This window comes from Dicentrarchus labrax, unplaced genomic scaffold (assembly GCF_905237075.1).
Source record: "Dicentrarchus labrax unplaced genomic scaffold, dlabrax2021, whole genome shotgun sequence".
Taxonomy (NCBI): domain Eukaryota; kingdom Metazoa; phylum Chordata; class Actinopteri; family Moronidae; genus Dicentrarchus; species Dicentrarchus labrax.
The window spans coordinates 11,447,159-11,461,670 of record NW_026136712.1 but is presented as its reverse complement, the minus strand read 5'-3'; the positions used below and the strand labels follow the sequence as shown (position 1 = coordinate 11,461,670).

Sequence of the window (14,512 nt, the reverse complement as noted above, 5' to 3'; positions counted from 1 at the left end):
TATGACAGTATACCAAGAAGTATAAAGGCTGGCTATTTTAACTATTGTTATTGTAAGACACAAAACAAAGCCACATAGTCATTCCTCTTTTTTTGAATTTTTTTTAAAGATCAAACATCAGTTCTGTGTTGTGGGGTCATACAGGACTAGATTCAAAAGGCATGCTGTATGTTGGTATCTCAAAAGAAATCTTTGATCATTTAGTGCAGACAAATGAATTTTCCTATGAGACATTAGCTGACATGTGAGCATTGTGTAATAAAGTGCGCCTGAGGGATCAAGAAAAACTGGTTTGAGCAGGGAGTGCACATTATCAGTAGTTCAGAGGAGTTTCTCTAAGGAATAAAACAAAGTGTCAAAGGGAAATCAGAAAGTCTCTGCGCTTACTGAAGGCAAGACGTTGACAGTATGGCAGCCTGGACTGTATGGACACTCCTGATGTGTACAGCTCTCACTGGGCAAGGTGAGCTTTTGAGTTGCCAGTTTATTATCTACTACGAACCAAAGACATTCTCTCTTTGAAATCTTGTGTTTAGTTTTTGTAATCAGTGTTAGAGAGAGTTTTGGACCAACTTTATGGTCATTTCTGAGGATGCAGTGTTACTTGATTGTATTATGTTAAAATATTAATCTTACATTTTATTTTTATTTTTATTTTACACAGTCAAGTATATTAAAATCACCTCTAAATATGATGTGAATATAAGCTTAATAAAGTCACTGTTAACTGCAGGGTTGTTGTATTGTCCTATCAATTCATTATTTAATTATCAATAATAAAATGCCTGTAAACCATTGAGAGGTGTAAATGTAGATGTTTCAAGTGCTTCAGTTATTGTAAAGATGTTTGGGATAATGACTTGCCTTTTTCATGATTCAAAGCACATTACTTATGTAATATAAGTACTAATATTGTAATAATCTGGGGAGAGCTCACAGACTGGGATTATAAATTACAGGAACATATTTATAACATTTTAAATTACACTGTTTTAAAATTAAATCAGAAACATCTGTCCATCAGTATAACCATTACTGTATATAACGTGATTCACCAGTTGGAAGATCACTTTCTCATCTGTTTTGCTTGTATCCCATTTGTCTAAAAGGATTCAAGAACCCACCAGATCAGCATTTCTGTAATCTTTGAATGTTCTTACAAGTCAATGTTAAATTTACAATTTGTGGGGACTTTTCATTTGCTTACTTATAGAAAATTAGGAGCCATCTTGAGATACAGTGCATACGGAAAGTATTCACAAAGTATTGAGCAAAGGCTGTGAATACTTATGTACATATATTTTCATTCTTTATTTCTAATAAATTTGCAAACATTTTAAAAAACCTTTTTTCATGTTGTCATTATGGGGTATTGTGTGTAGACTTTTGAGGAAAAAAATGAATTGAATCCATTTTGGAATAAGGCTGTAACATAATGAAATGTGGAAAAAGTGAAGCGCTGTGAATACTTTCCGTATGCACTGTATCTGTAGTAATTCACGTTCATCACCCATTTATTAATCTGAAATATTTTTTAGACAGCATTTCCTGTAAAGGTGCAATTAACCACATAACAACTTAATGACAGACAAATCGTACTGAAATTAATCATCTAAAAGGAAACTGTTTCTTATTATAATCAAACTCATTAGTATGAGTGCACTCTTCTGGAACAAATATGATCAGCTGCTGGTGCAGAATAATCAATCTGGACAGTTATGTGTAATAATATTACATACCTTTCATATTAAATCACCCCTTCTGTTATCAAATGTCACCATCTGAGTTCCAGTAAAGCTCCACATTCTGTCATCTGTTCATTACTGTACCAGACCAAAATATTTTTGTGATGTGTAGTGCTTTGAAAAAGTCTTGGGCCACTCTAGACCCTCAATCTGGGTATGTATGGGTATGTAGGGGCTTGACACCAAAAGGTTTGAGAACCACTGGTGTAGTAGATAAGGATAACTACAGACACAAGGTAGCACTAGCTCCAGCTGCTCCACAGTTCCAGGTGCAACTTCTTCTGAGGAGTGGAATTGGTTGTACATACAGTGCTGTGCAAAAGTACTTTGTTCATAATTTATTGGCTTTAGACATCTCAAAATAATTTTGGTCAGGTACGGTAATAGATCTATCTGTCTGTGTATTTATTACTGTACCAGGCCAAAATATTTTATATCACACATGGATGTATACAAAGTGACTTTTTCATCCCTCATTCCTACAGGGTCAAAGGCTCAGGGTAAGTTTTTTTTTTTTTCACATTTCCTATATTCCATACAGCCATGTAGACTCTTGTTGATGTAAATGCTTAGGTAATGCACTATAACAATGAACATGAACAAACACTTTTTATTAAACACAGCTACAAGTGAAAACATGAATAAGCCTAACTGTATGTACTGACACACCATTGTCTATGCTCATGTCAGATTGTGGAATGGCTTCTCTGAACACAAAGATAGTGGGAGGTGAGAATGCCACAGCTGGGTCATGGCCCTGGCAGGTCAGCATGCACATCAAAGCTATGCACGTCTGTGGAGGGACCCTCATCAGTGACCAGTGGGTACTCACAGCGGCCCACTGCGCAGTAATGTAAGAGAAACTCATAAGAGCTTGTTTTATATCCCGTACTTACATTTCTCTCTTGCAAAAAATAGAAGCCTTCACAAGTTCAATTCAGATCTTTCGCTTATGTAAAAGTAGCAATACCATAATGTAAAACACTCCGGTAGAAGTAAATGTCCTATGCAATCAAGATCTTACTTAAGTAAACACAGAATGTTGTATTAGTAACACATTAGCCTCAGAGCTTTTAGTTAGTTTCAGTTAGCTTGAAGAAGTAAATGTTTGCAGAAAAACTCAATTCTATAAAATCACGAAGAAATAACAAAACAGCTAAAATATAAAGATCCACACAGATAATGCTGCTTTGGGAAAGATGGTTGTTGATAATCAAACAAAAGGCTGTGTGAAGCAAAGAGTTGCTATATGACACTCAACCGAAAACCTGTGGGTGTTGGTGGCAGATAAGACTGTCTGACAAAATGAGCAGCATGTTGCTATGACTCTTCCTCTGGTTCCCTCAGGTCCTGTTGGGTTTGTTCCACATTTTGCACAGACCAGTGACAATATAAGTATGACCCAACCTGGAATGGAAGTGGACTACAAAAAGTGCACCTAAAGTATGGTTTAGGCCAGCTCAGGTCCTCTGGGTTTCTTATTTTGAGTCTAGCTGTTCTTTCTTACTTTTGTTTGCTCTTACTGAATTTAGAACTACATGCATTGCAGTGACCACATAACCAATGTACTAATTATACTGTACCAAAATACACACTTCTGCATTTTAAAGTCACACAATAAACCGTTGTTTTCTTTCTCACTACTGTTAATTCTGTCTATGCATCTCTCACTCTCTGAAGTATACCAGGCCTAGCCAGTAAGCAAGCTGTGTATTAAGCAAGCTATAATTGACAACTGTCTCAGCAATCATAGCAACACTGTAACAAACCGAAACTGAGTGTCCTTCACCAAATATCTGCCAATTGGAGAAATTCAGAAAATATCTTTCTGAAATTATTTAGTAGGCAGAGATGAGGACAGGTTGGGTTATTATGCAACAGTAGACTTTATTTTCTCTTTTTTTCAGAAACTCAGTTGATTCATGGACCCTGTACCTCGGAAGGCAGTCTCAGTCTGGCTCCAATGTTAATGAGGTGAAAAGAAAAGTGTCACAGATCATCGTCCATCCTGACTACAACAACACCTTGTTTAACAACGACATTGCCCTAATGAAGCTCAGCAGCCCTGTAAAGTTTACTGACTACATCAAACCGATCTGCCTGGCAAATAACTCCAGCCAGTTCCACAACTCCACCCCCTGCTGGGCCACTGGCTGGGGCAATCTTGGAAAGGAGGGTGAGTATCCTGTCATGCTTTTCATCTAGTGAAGAAGATTAATCACCAGTAAGGAAATTCTTAATTCCTTTTTTTTTTTATACACACCAAAAATACAATCATACACACGCATGCGCAGGACTTATAGATATCCAAATGTGGAGTGATGGGCTGCCACATATCGGCATTCCCAGGAGCAGTTAGGGTTTTCGGCACCTTGACAGTGCCCAGGAGCTGAACTGGCACTTCTTCAGCAATCAGTTTACACTCCATGATGTGGTCCATGCCTTCGGTTTCCGAAGTTACTGCTGCTAATTGACCAAATACCTAAAACTAATGACATTTCCATTATCCCATGCTAGTTAGCAAATGTCCACATGCTAATCTAAGATTGTAAACATAATACCTGCTAAGCATTATCATGTTATTGTCATTATGAATATGTTACCGGCACCAGACCTAGGGGAAATCTGGACCAGCAGCAAGGGTTACACAGGCTAGGGAGAACTGTGTAGCCGATATATAAACTGTGGATTGACAGAGAGATGACGAAAGTTAGCGTCTTGTTCATGCCAGAGCTTGTTTATTTCAGACACATTTACAAACAATTACCAGTCACATTTGCATGTCAAAATCATATCAAAATATTCCACAAACTAAACAACAAATGCTGTAACTTAACTACAATAAATATAAAACCTTTTGTCTAAATTAAAACAAGTTTACATGAATTCAAAATGAAGGTAACACATTACAAGTAACAAAATTGGCTTAACTTAAAATACTAACATGTATCAAAATAATAACTTAAAAGACACAATTACTCTATAACCTACATTCACTCATATAATAACATATACAATCCTGCTAACAAGCATTCAGCACTAAAGTAACATACACAAAGCCTTTCCCAACATTCTTATACTCTTTTTCCCACGCTTGCACTTCACGCGGCGGTTAACGATGTCACAACGAGTGACTTGGAAAGTAAAACATAATTTAACATGAAATACTCTCATCTCATTCTAGTTTAGATATTTCCTCTTGTTACAGTATGCTAATGTCAGTTAATTTACACTTAGAAAACTACTGTGTAAAACTGGAGTTCATAACCGAACTACAAAGCATGACGACGCTCGCCTGAGCAATTAGCTACAGAACTAAACAAATTACACTTAACCCACTTCTCAAATCATGTTACATATTATGAAACAATTTATGATGCATTCACATTATATACCGATTCAAGCTTAAGATAGAAAAATAGTTTTTCAGTACCTGTGGATTGACAGAGAGATGACGAAAGTTAGCGTCCTGCTCACGCCAGAGCTGGTTTATTTCTGAGCTGCGCATCTGCAGAGCTTGTAACTACAGTCTCCCTAATGGATCCACATCAGCAGGCGTAATGGTGTACTACCTTGATGTAAAGACTGAAGAGTTAGAATGAATCAATTATTAAAAAAAATAGATGGGGTGTCTGTTTAAACAAAAACTTAGCATATGGTGTTTTCCAACCCATTACAAATATGTAAGCAAACTGTTATCAGACCTGCCTCAGAACATGAAACCTAAGTGATTTATTTATAGCCAACAGTTTTACTGGTGCAATGACGACACAAAAATACCAAAGCAATCCCTTTAAAACTATGTAAAAGAAGAAAACTTTGTTTGCGTCTCTCCCACAGATCCAAGTCCAGACTTACTTCAGGAGGTTCCGATTCCTGTCATTGGACAAAAGCAGTGCAGTTGCAACTACGTCTCAGTATCAGAAGCAAACATCACTGATGAAATGATATGTGCGGGGCAAGAGAACAAAGGAGCATGCCAGGTTAAACACATTTTTCTTTGTTATACATTCTTCTTGACCAATACCAGCACCATAATGTAAACTTTTATATTTTTGCTATTGAAATGTTATTGTCAGTGAGAATATGCCAGGCTAGGCTAGGTAAGGCTACTCCAGTCTTATCTTGTGCATGTTAGCAGCAGTACTATTTACCTATTTGTGTTTTGTTTCTGCTTTTTCAGGGGGACTCAGGTGGACCATTGCAATGCAAACAAGGGGGAGTGTGGATCCAGGCTGGCATTACCAGTTTTGGAATACCTTGTGCCCTGGCTGGTTTCCCTGAGGTCTATGCCCGAGTGTCTCAGTTTCAGAATTGGATCATGGATCAAGTGGCGGGGGCCAGTGTTGGCTTTGTGAAGTTCACCTCCAATGGCGTGGATCAAGGCAGCAGCTTTGTGTGTCGCAGTGCAGACAATGTAACCTCTGTAGCCACAGCACCAACCGTTGCAACTGAGTTTGGGTTCGTTGTCATCTCAGTGACAATTTTCAACCTTTTTCTTTAAGGGACCCCTTATCTATCATTGGGTATTTGATTTAATATCCAATGCATAGCAATAATAGTGCAGAATGACTGATAAACTGTACAATTAACCCAAATAATTAACACAAAAACTGCAGGAAGTTTGTTTAAAATTAGCAATTTTGAGCAGATTATTTCCTTTGAATATTGCACCAGGGATGAGTTTTCCTCATATTTTTAGAAATGTTTTATACAATCTTCCCGCTGTATGTATAGTTTTATTTTTCCCTTTTTGGTTGGTTTAGCAGCATACTAAATGCTGAAATATAGGTCTACCCTAAGTAGGGTTCGTGACCCCCAGGTTGGGAACCAGTGCTCTATAGCACAGATTTGCACTAACAACGTCTCTACTTCTTCTATTGTGTTGTGCTATGTCTGTCTTTTGAATCATTTTTAATGTATACAATTATTGCATTATTGTAGCTGAGCTTGTGTGATCAAAGTTTTTGCATTGCACTTAATGTTTTCCATCCCACAAACTTAATTTAACACATAGCCTATCTACCAGCCATTTTTATAGACAATGGTATGGAGAGTGATCATGTCATCACTTGACTTACAATGCACTTCAGTGCACAACAAATAAAATGTGGTTTGTTTTGCTTTATTAGTCACAATGTGTTGAAATAAAAGACTGATGATTTTTGTGGTATTTGTGGTATTACTGATAAGTATAATGACTTATTATGTACAATGGTGAAAAAATATTAAGATTTCAGCATGAAAAGAGCATTTAAATAGTCGTACAACATGTTACCTACCCAGCACAGAGCTTGGTCCAGTTCTGAGTGTTAAATTATCGATAAGTAAATGTGTAATCAGCTTTTTAATGTTGGAGCTGGCCCTTATGGTCACTATTTTAACAGGTGGCATGGTTCAAATCGTAATAATGCGTCATATTTATGTGGTCTTACCGTTATATCTCATGTCATTAAATGATTTGTCAGATCTTGAAGATGTAAATGAGCCTCCACATCCTGACAAACTAAGCCAATAACAGGTAACGTGCAAGGTTAAGTTCACAACCTGTATGATTTTCTTGGGATGTTACAGAATTATATACATTACAATACTGTGTAGTGTTGAACGTACCACCATTGGATGGATGGGCAAAGAACTAATGTAACTAATATCAAGTGTGACTGATTCTGCAGCCTGTGGACTGAAAAGGGCAGAGCTGGGTATTGTGTGTTGGTCTGGAGAGTGTGCTGGTGTGTGTGGGGCTGCATTTGCAGTTGGTTAGGGCTGCTGGTGACAACGAAAACCGAAAGTATGAGGGGGGAGTCTGCTGCCTCCTATAGTAAGCCTTGGCTGTGGCTATATAGGTCAGTACATATTTTAACTTGTATGCACGCTTGTTTTGTGTATGTGGTACTGTGTGAGTAAGTAAGTAAAGCTTTATCTATGAAGCACTTTTTAAAACACACAATAACAAAGTCTTTCACAAACAAACAAATAAATATAAACGCACACAGACATACACAAGTAGGCTATATGTACATATACACAAACACAATCACAATATACATGCAAAGGGAACATATAAATACTAACATATTAAATAATAAAACAAAAAGAAAAGAATAAGGTAAAAAAGAGAGACAACTAAGACAAGTAAAAAGAACAAAAGAAGGAGATCTATACAAAGGCCTATAGAGGTGGGTTTTGAGGAGCCGCTCAAAACAGTCAAGTAATTGAGTGTTTGGGGAAGATGATTCCACAATGTTAATGGGGCTAAAACAGAGGTTATGTCACGGTCACAGCAAAGGAGTGGAATGAGGAACAAGGAGATCTAAAATGGAACTGCGGGCAAGTTCATTAAGTGCCTTTAACGTAACCAGGAAGATCTTGTAGTGATTCTGAATTTTACAAGATTGCATTTTGGACTAACTGTAAACGATTTAAGGAAGCTTAACTGAAGCATGTGTAGAGAAAAATACAGTAATCTAGGCGGGAGAAAAAGAAGGTGTGAATAAATAGTTTGAGATCTCTGGAAGACAAGAAGCATCTTGCCACAACACACTGTGTGTATTATGATGTTTTTTGGAGCTCCGTTAGATTGTAGTGATTTGCGCTGAGGGGGTGTTGTGCATTTCAGTAGTGTGGTCAGTTTTGAGGTCCCCAAATGTTTTAACTCTCCTGCATTCTAAGGTCTCTGACAATTTTCCCACACAGCTTCTGGTAGCCTATTGGCCGTCTTAGGCACAAACATAAATGTATTAAAATACTACAGAACATTCAGTTCAAGTCAGTTTAGATAATCAGTGATTATCTGATCAGAATTATTATAATTTTTTGCTTAGAGGCAATATCTTTATAATTAAAAACAAGGAAATGTATGCATTGGTTGATTGTGAATATGGCCCAATGAGTATGACACCATGTAGACCGCAATACCACTATAGTGCTCAAGCATTGCTTAAATTATTGGCAAATACATGAGTAAGAGACTGAGCATATGAGCAGATACACATAGCAGAGATATAAACAGAAGTAGCAGAACAATTTGTTGTCATGGCAGCAGGTGAGTGCTTTATAATCATTTAGTATCACGTTGACAAGCAGACGTTTAGTATTGGCATTGTTAGCATGCTCATGGTTAGCATGCTCATGGTTGGCATATTACCTAGCACCCCAGTATGTCCTGGTCATACATCGTAAGTCCCGCCCACCTGTCAATCATGATGTGATTATAGCTTCAGTTATCTAACTAAAACCAGACAAAAATTAACACATTTGAAATACATGGGTATGAAAAGATGTATCATCATGTGTGCTTTGATTTATCGAGTTAGGCCCATGTCCCATCTGCTAACATGGAGGCAGCGTGCTTTATGACTTATACTGCAGTCACCCACCAGGGGGCGATCGAGATGTTTTGGCATCACTTTTGGAGAGCTGTCATGTCATCCATCTTCATTTATGTCGATTATGTTGGTTAAAATGTATGCTCTATCATTAGTTAGCTTACGAACTACTGTTGGACAAGATGCAGTTCACATCTATTTCAATCTGGACCATCGCTGCTAGCACGGTTTAACATAGCAACTCAGGGCAATTGTTTTATTTCAGTTTCAAAAATATCTTACTATAATGTGGGTTGTAATTTAAAGCTGAGAATGATGCTAATTTCCACCCATACTTTATTTATAAATGGAACAGCTATCATTACAATTTTCAAGATGTACCTTGTTTGTTTTAATTAGAAAAAAGTACTGATCCCTTATTTATTTTCATTTTTTTTATGCCACACTAATATTAGACAACAGCAGCCACAGCTTTTTACCCTTATTTGCAAGTGACCTTAGTAATGAATTAAATATATAAGAAAGAAGAAATAACTCTAGACTCGAAAAGGAAGTAAAGCCACATGTTAAGGTAAATACTTTATTCAATGGTACCAGTATAAATCATATACTGGATTTGGTGGAATCAAACCAAGGAAAAAGGTTTTGTAAAAACATTGTGGGAATCTTCACTTGAGAAAGGGTGTTAAAAAATAAAAGGTAAGGGAATGGAGGCAGAACATTTTTTCAGGATCTCCTGGCTGCATCAACAACTCAAGGGAAAGTGTTTTTCCCATCTTTCTCTTGTGCTTTCTTCCAAGATGCTGTAAAAGTGCTGTTAGGTGGTGCCTTTTCCATGGTGACGTAATAATGTTGGGAAGAAGGTGGAAAGGGAATCGGTGAGTGTCCATGCTTAATAAGCGTGGTTAGCCACAAACAGTGACTCTCCACCGGCAGCGCTGCTTCCAGCGGAAACATATTTGCCCTGGCAGGCCAGGTTGTTAGCCTGTTAGAAGCAGAAAGGACAGCGTTATTGAATGCACAATACAGTACTGATGTTTGATACTTGCAATCCAAGTTCCCTGACAAAAACTCTACTGCTGCATCTTTGTGATGACACATCACTACATACTGATGTACTTTCACTTTAGTATATTAACATTGTTTTTATGATCACACATACCAGAGCTCTCTTGATGAACTCTTCCTGGCATGCCTTCCCATTCTCCTTCTTGCCACCCCAGGCTTTGAGGGCAGAGGCCTGCAGGGCACGACCGTATGAGAAGGTCAGGGCCCAGGGCCTGTGCAGAGGGCACTGGTTCATGGCGTTCAGGTTCACGGAGGCCTCCTCCTCACTCTGGCCACCAGACAGGAAGGTAATGCCTTTACAGGAAGGGTACGAGAGTTTAGTGATTCACTTCTCCAGACATTTGAGTGAATGTCATGCAGACAGTTCAATCAAGAATTCAGTGTTTATGGAAATAAGCAAGTCAAAGTTTGCAAATGTATGTGCATCCAGCTCACCAGGGACTGCAGGGGGCACAGTGCGGCGCAGGGCAGTAACAGTTGACATGGCGATCTCCTGGTTGCTGTACTTGTGTGAGCAGGAGTGTCCAGCGGTAACCATGTTAGGCTTGAGCAGGGTGCCCTCCAGGTAGACATGGTGGTCGGACAGGGCCTTGTATACGGCAGCCAGGACCTTCTCAGTAACATACTGGCAGCGCTTCAGGTCATGGTCACCATCAGGGAGAATCTCAGGCTCGACGATGGGGACAATGCCATGCTGAGGAAAGCAGAGACAAAAGGAGTTAAAGTCACTCTGCATGACAACTGTCAAAAGCAAGGTGAGAAATATGAACCGCAGTGGGTTATTTTCCTTAGACCGTCCTAGGTTATGTTATGTATGTATTAGAGATTTTATGTGATGATTTTGTAATTTCTTGAAGACACAACAGAGACTTCACTTTGTGAGTCTAGCCCAATCTCAGAGAGTGTTTAGATCAGAGGTTATCTCTCAACTTGCAGTAGAAATACATAACACTATTACATTATTATATGTAATATACTGAAATGGCCATGCCAACCAGTGCCAAAACATGGTATAAATAACTTATTCCGGGGACCATCCAAAACCTGTCAAGACTCCACACTGATCATGAACATCAGTCTGCTGCATCTTACCATCTGGCAGATGCTGGCATAGCGGGCCAGGACATTGGCGTTCTCAATGATGGCTAGTCTTGAGGGAGTGGTGGGGGTGATCTTCAGCACACAGCGCCACTTAGCAAAGTCAGCACCATCCTTCTTGTACTGGGCGCAGCGCTCATACAGTCCATCAAGACCTGTGAAAGAGTGAGTGGACCGATCAGATAAGTTGGACAAAGTTATAAGAAGATGTTGTTGACACATTGCTCAATTTGTGTCTACATCTGTTCTTCACTCACCCTGGGTGGTTGTCTCGCCGTTGGTTCCGGCCAGGGGGACAACACCTTTGTCGACCTTGATGCCCACCACCATGCCTCTGTCTTTGAGGTACTGGGTGAAGGACTTGCCATCATCGGCCTTCTGGTACATGGTCTCATGGAAGAGGATGACTCCGCCAATGCAAGGTTTGATGCGGTCATCAGCGGTGAAGAGGAGCTGGCGGTACAGCCTCCTGTTCTCCTCAGTGTTCTCAGCATTGATGCTCTGGAAGCGTTTGGCAACGCTGCCTAGAAGTTGTGGAGACATGAAAACTTGATCCATTTGTGGACAAGCACTGGTGTGCTTGTGTGAGTGTTTGAAGACATTTACAGAGAATTTCCAGCTTAGTTGGCATATACACTTGCTAGCTCTGTTGTGTGCTTTATAGACAGTTTATTGATAGTTTAATGAGTCAGTATAATACACTTCCTTTTTTAATTTTTTACCGGTAGATTCATCTGCGGCGAGGATTCCCTTGCCGGTAGCGACGATCTTCTGAGCAATATCACTGAGCTCCTTCTTCTGCTCAGGAGTGAGGAAGGGGTATGCGTGAGGCATCCTGACTCTAGTCAGACAATAAGAACATAAGTTAAAATTTGGTTGGCTGACAGAGAAGACACAGGCCCACAGTTTTGCAGAAGCACGAGGGGAAAAGTTCAACTAAACCCTGCGCTTGTGGTTTTTCAATTGAATGTATGGGAAACTAGCTGATGAACGAGGACAACACATTTGGGTAACTGTGTGAAGGAAGTGGTGAAATGAGAACCTGACTCTCTGGTTTGACATTCTCCTGCCTCTCTACCTTCTGTAAATCATGTTGTGTCTCGACTGTGTGACTGCAGTTGTTGCAGCTATAACTGCTCCAATACCATATGGCACTTTATGTGCTGGCGTTACACACTTTTCCCCAGGCACAATATGCAGTGGCACAGAGGATCCAGTGTCATAGAGCCCTCCAACCTCCTGTGCCCACACCCCCTCACGCAGCTCACCACCCTTGAAAAAACATGACAAGCATGTGGATGACCTATTCCATTTCCTAGCCTCTTATCCCTGACCTTTCCCTTCCCCTTCACTGCCCCCTTCCCTCTCCATACCTCCTCCCTGCTCTTCTACCCCACACGTCCTGTACACCCCTCCTTCATCCCCCCTGTCTGTGCCTCCACTATCAATAGGCTGAACTAAATATAAACAGTGTATTACAGCTAGGCAGTGGAACCTCTATGGCTCAGCAAATAGACATTACATAGAAGAGAAGTGTGTAACTTCACAATCCACTGTTTGATAAGTCACACACTCTACAGGCAGATTACCAAACAGACAGCCTGGACACATTTAGACAGACAGTTTAAAATAGGAGCTTGCACAAACCACTGAGTCACTACTGCCACAATGGAGTGGAAACTTTGCATTACATCAAAGATGGTGGTAGCAGTACCCAGTGATGCACTGTGGACAGACGAACTATACTACTTAGTAATGGCAGTTAGGGTTGTGTGTAACAACACTTTGTGTGAAAATATATGAATGTAATGCTGAGGGTAAATTGCTGTGCGTAGTATAAACTAGAGTGCAGAGTTAAGCAAATGTAATTCATTAGTGAATAGTAAAAATGCGATTGTATTTCAGTCTGTTTTAATGTTTTAGAGGTAAGAGTGAGGGTGAAATGTGACACTCATAAAACTTAGGTGCCGCAGTAACCACAAATGTGTTTCAGTAAAAAGAAAGGGTGAAACGGTATATGTCTGAAAGGTCATGCACCTCATGCTTTATATGTACAAAATATTCAACAGGTAGCACAAAAAGCCAGTAAAAGTAATCTCAGAGTTGTCAATCATGCTTTCTGTTTCTTTTACCTTTGAGGTTAGGAGGAGAGCTGAGAGAAGAGAGAGGGAGGGAGAAGATCCTGCTTTCGTCTGCGACACCCCCTCAGCCCGCTAGCCCTTGTATTTATCCTCCCATTGTGACCCCTCACATTTCAGCTGTCCAGCTATAAAAAGAACAGGACGCAACCAGAGATGGCCCGTGACATTCAGAGAGACTGGGACTGGAGTAACATGATGGTGAGTGGCCAATGAAAGGGCAAAGAGTGTTTCGGTGAATGGCAGAGAAAGCAACATAGTGCAGGACTGTTAGGGTGGGAGGTATGGGTGGAAAACAATCAGAAATGTGCTATGAAGGTATTGTACAATTAGGTTGGCAGGTCGGTAGAAAATATTATGCAGAAATATTTACTAAAGAAATTAGCCTCATTTCGATGTCCCTACATCCTCCTTAAACAAAATAGTGCATCTTTTAAGCATATCTCTGCACCCTGTACATCCTAGTTTATGGTAATTTTATGACTGTATGATATGATGACTTGCAGTTAGCTTAAAATTTGCTGCCTCTACTGAGCAGAGCATCTCATCATTTAGAGGTCATTCGAAAGGGTATGTGGAGGAAGATAACTTTGATGTATATGCAGTATGTAGTAATAGCACACACACACACGCACAGGCTTAGAGAGCATGTGACAACATTGCTAACCTGCCCTTAGAAATCTAATCCAGACACAGCAACACGGTGCAGTGATCCTTGACTTTTTCATGACCTTTCTCGATCGCCTTTGCTCGGCAGGAAAAGGGTCAACTGGTGAGCCAGGTTGCACATGCACATAGTCAAGTTACAACACTTTATATCTGTTTAATTTTCTCACTCAGATAGGTCACACACTTAAAGGGATGTGACATTTTGCACTGTGGAAATGGCCAGAGAGTTGGCAAAAAAAGCATTAACTTTGTCAGTAGCAGTGAGCAGCAGCAGAATAAGTGGTTCACTTCTTGAACATCAGTTCTGAACTGAATAAGTGAACATGCAGAGTTGTGACACGGACATAAAATAAGCAGGGTCACTTTAATTATCATCTATCAGGCCGGCGGGGTTAAGAAATAGAAATGTCTCATACAGTGTGAGAGCAGTGAGCTTTTTATAAAGCAGGGCACGCTTACTATTCAC

General features: G+C 39.7%; 2 protein-coding genes across 2 annotated transcripts; one reads left to right on the top strand and one right to left on the bottom strand.

Annotated features, from left to right (window-relative positions):
* The first annotated feature begins 344 nt into the window (after positions 1–344).
* On the top strand, positions 345–6,918 carry zgc:123217 (uncharacterized protein LOC641414 homolog). The gene is made up of 6 exons (XM_051418323.1): positions 345–463; positions 2,231–2,245; positions 2,436–2,598; positions 3,653–3,921; positions 5,586–5,728; positions 5,929–6,918. The coding sequence occupies exons 1-6, from the start codon at positions 409–411 to the stop codon at positions 6,247–6,249; spliced, it is 966 nt and encodes a 321-aa protein (XP_051274283.1). The 5' UTR covers positions 345–408; the 3' UTR covers positions 6,250–6,918.
* Positions 6,919–9,627: 2,709 nt separating this feature from the next.
* Positions 9,628–13,508, bottom strand: aldoab (aldolase a, fructose-bisphosphate, b). The gene is made up of 7 exons (XM_051418386.1): positions 13,372–13,508; positions 11,962–12,080; positions 11,497–11,763; positions 11,234–11,394; positions 10,577–10,835; positions 10,236–10,435; positions 9,628–10,058 (listed from the first exon to the last, which is right to left on the bottom strand). The coding sequence occupies exons 2-7, from the start codon at positions 12,071–12,073 to the stop codon at positions 9,966–9,968; spliced, it is 1,092 nt and encodes a 363-aa protein (XP_051274346.1). The 5' UTR covers positions 12,074–12,080; positions 13,372–13,508; the 3' UTR covers positions 9,628–9,965.
* Between the last annotated feature and the right edge of the window lie 1,004 nt (positions 13,509–14,512).

Excerpts from the sequence above, each read along its gene's own strand:
- zgc:123217 (XM_051418323.1), top strand. The coding sequence starts at position 409 with ATGGCAGCCTGGACTGTATGGACACTCCTGATGTGTACAGCTCTCACT. Across the intron at positions 2,599-3,652 it reads GCGGCCCACTGCGCAGTAAT|AAACTCAGTTGATTCATGGA; the intron begins GTAAGAGAAACT and ends TCTTTTTTTCAG. Across the intron at positions 5,729-5,928 it reads AGAACAAAGGAGCATGCCAG|GGGGACTCAGGTGGACCATT; the intron begins GTTAAACACATT and ends CTGCTTTTTCAG.
- aldoab (XM_051418386.1), bottom strand. The coding sequence starts at position 12,073 with ATGCCTCACGCATACCCCTTCCTCACTCCTGAGCAGAAGAAGGAGCTC. Across the intron at positions 11,395-11,496 it reads CGGCGAGACAACCACCCAGG|GTCTTGATGGACTGTATGAG; the intron begins GTGAGTGAAGAA and ends ACTCTTTCACAG. Across the intron at positions 10,436-10,576 it reads TGTGCCCCCTGCAGTCCCTG|GCATTACCTTCCTGTCTGGT; the intron begins GTGAGCTGGATG and ends CTTCCTGTAAAG.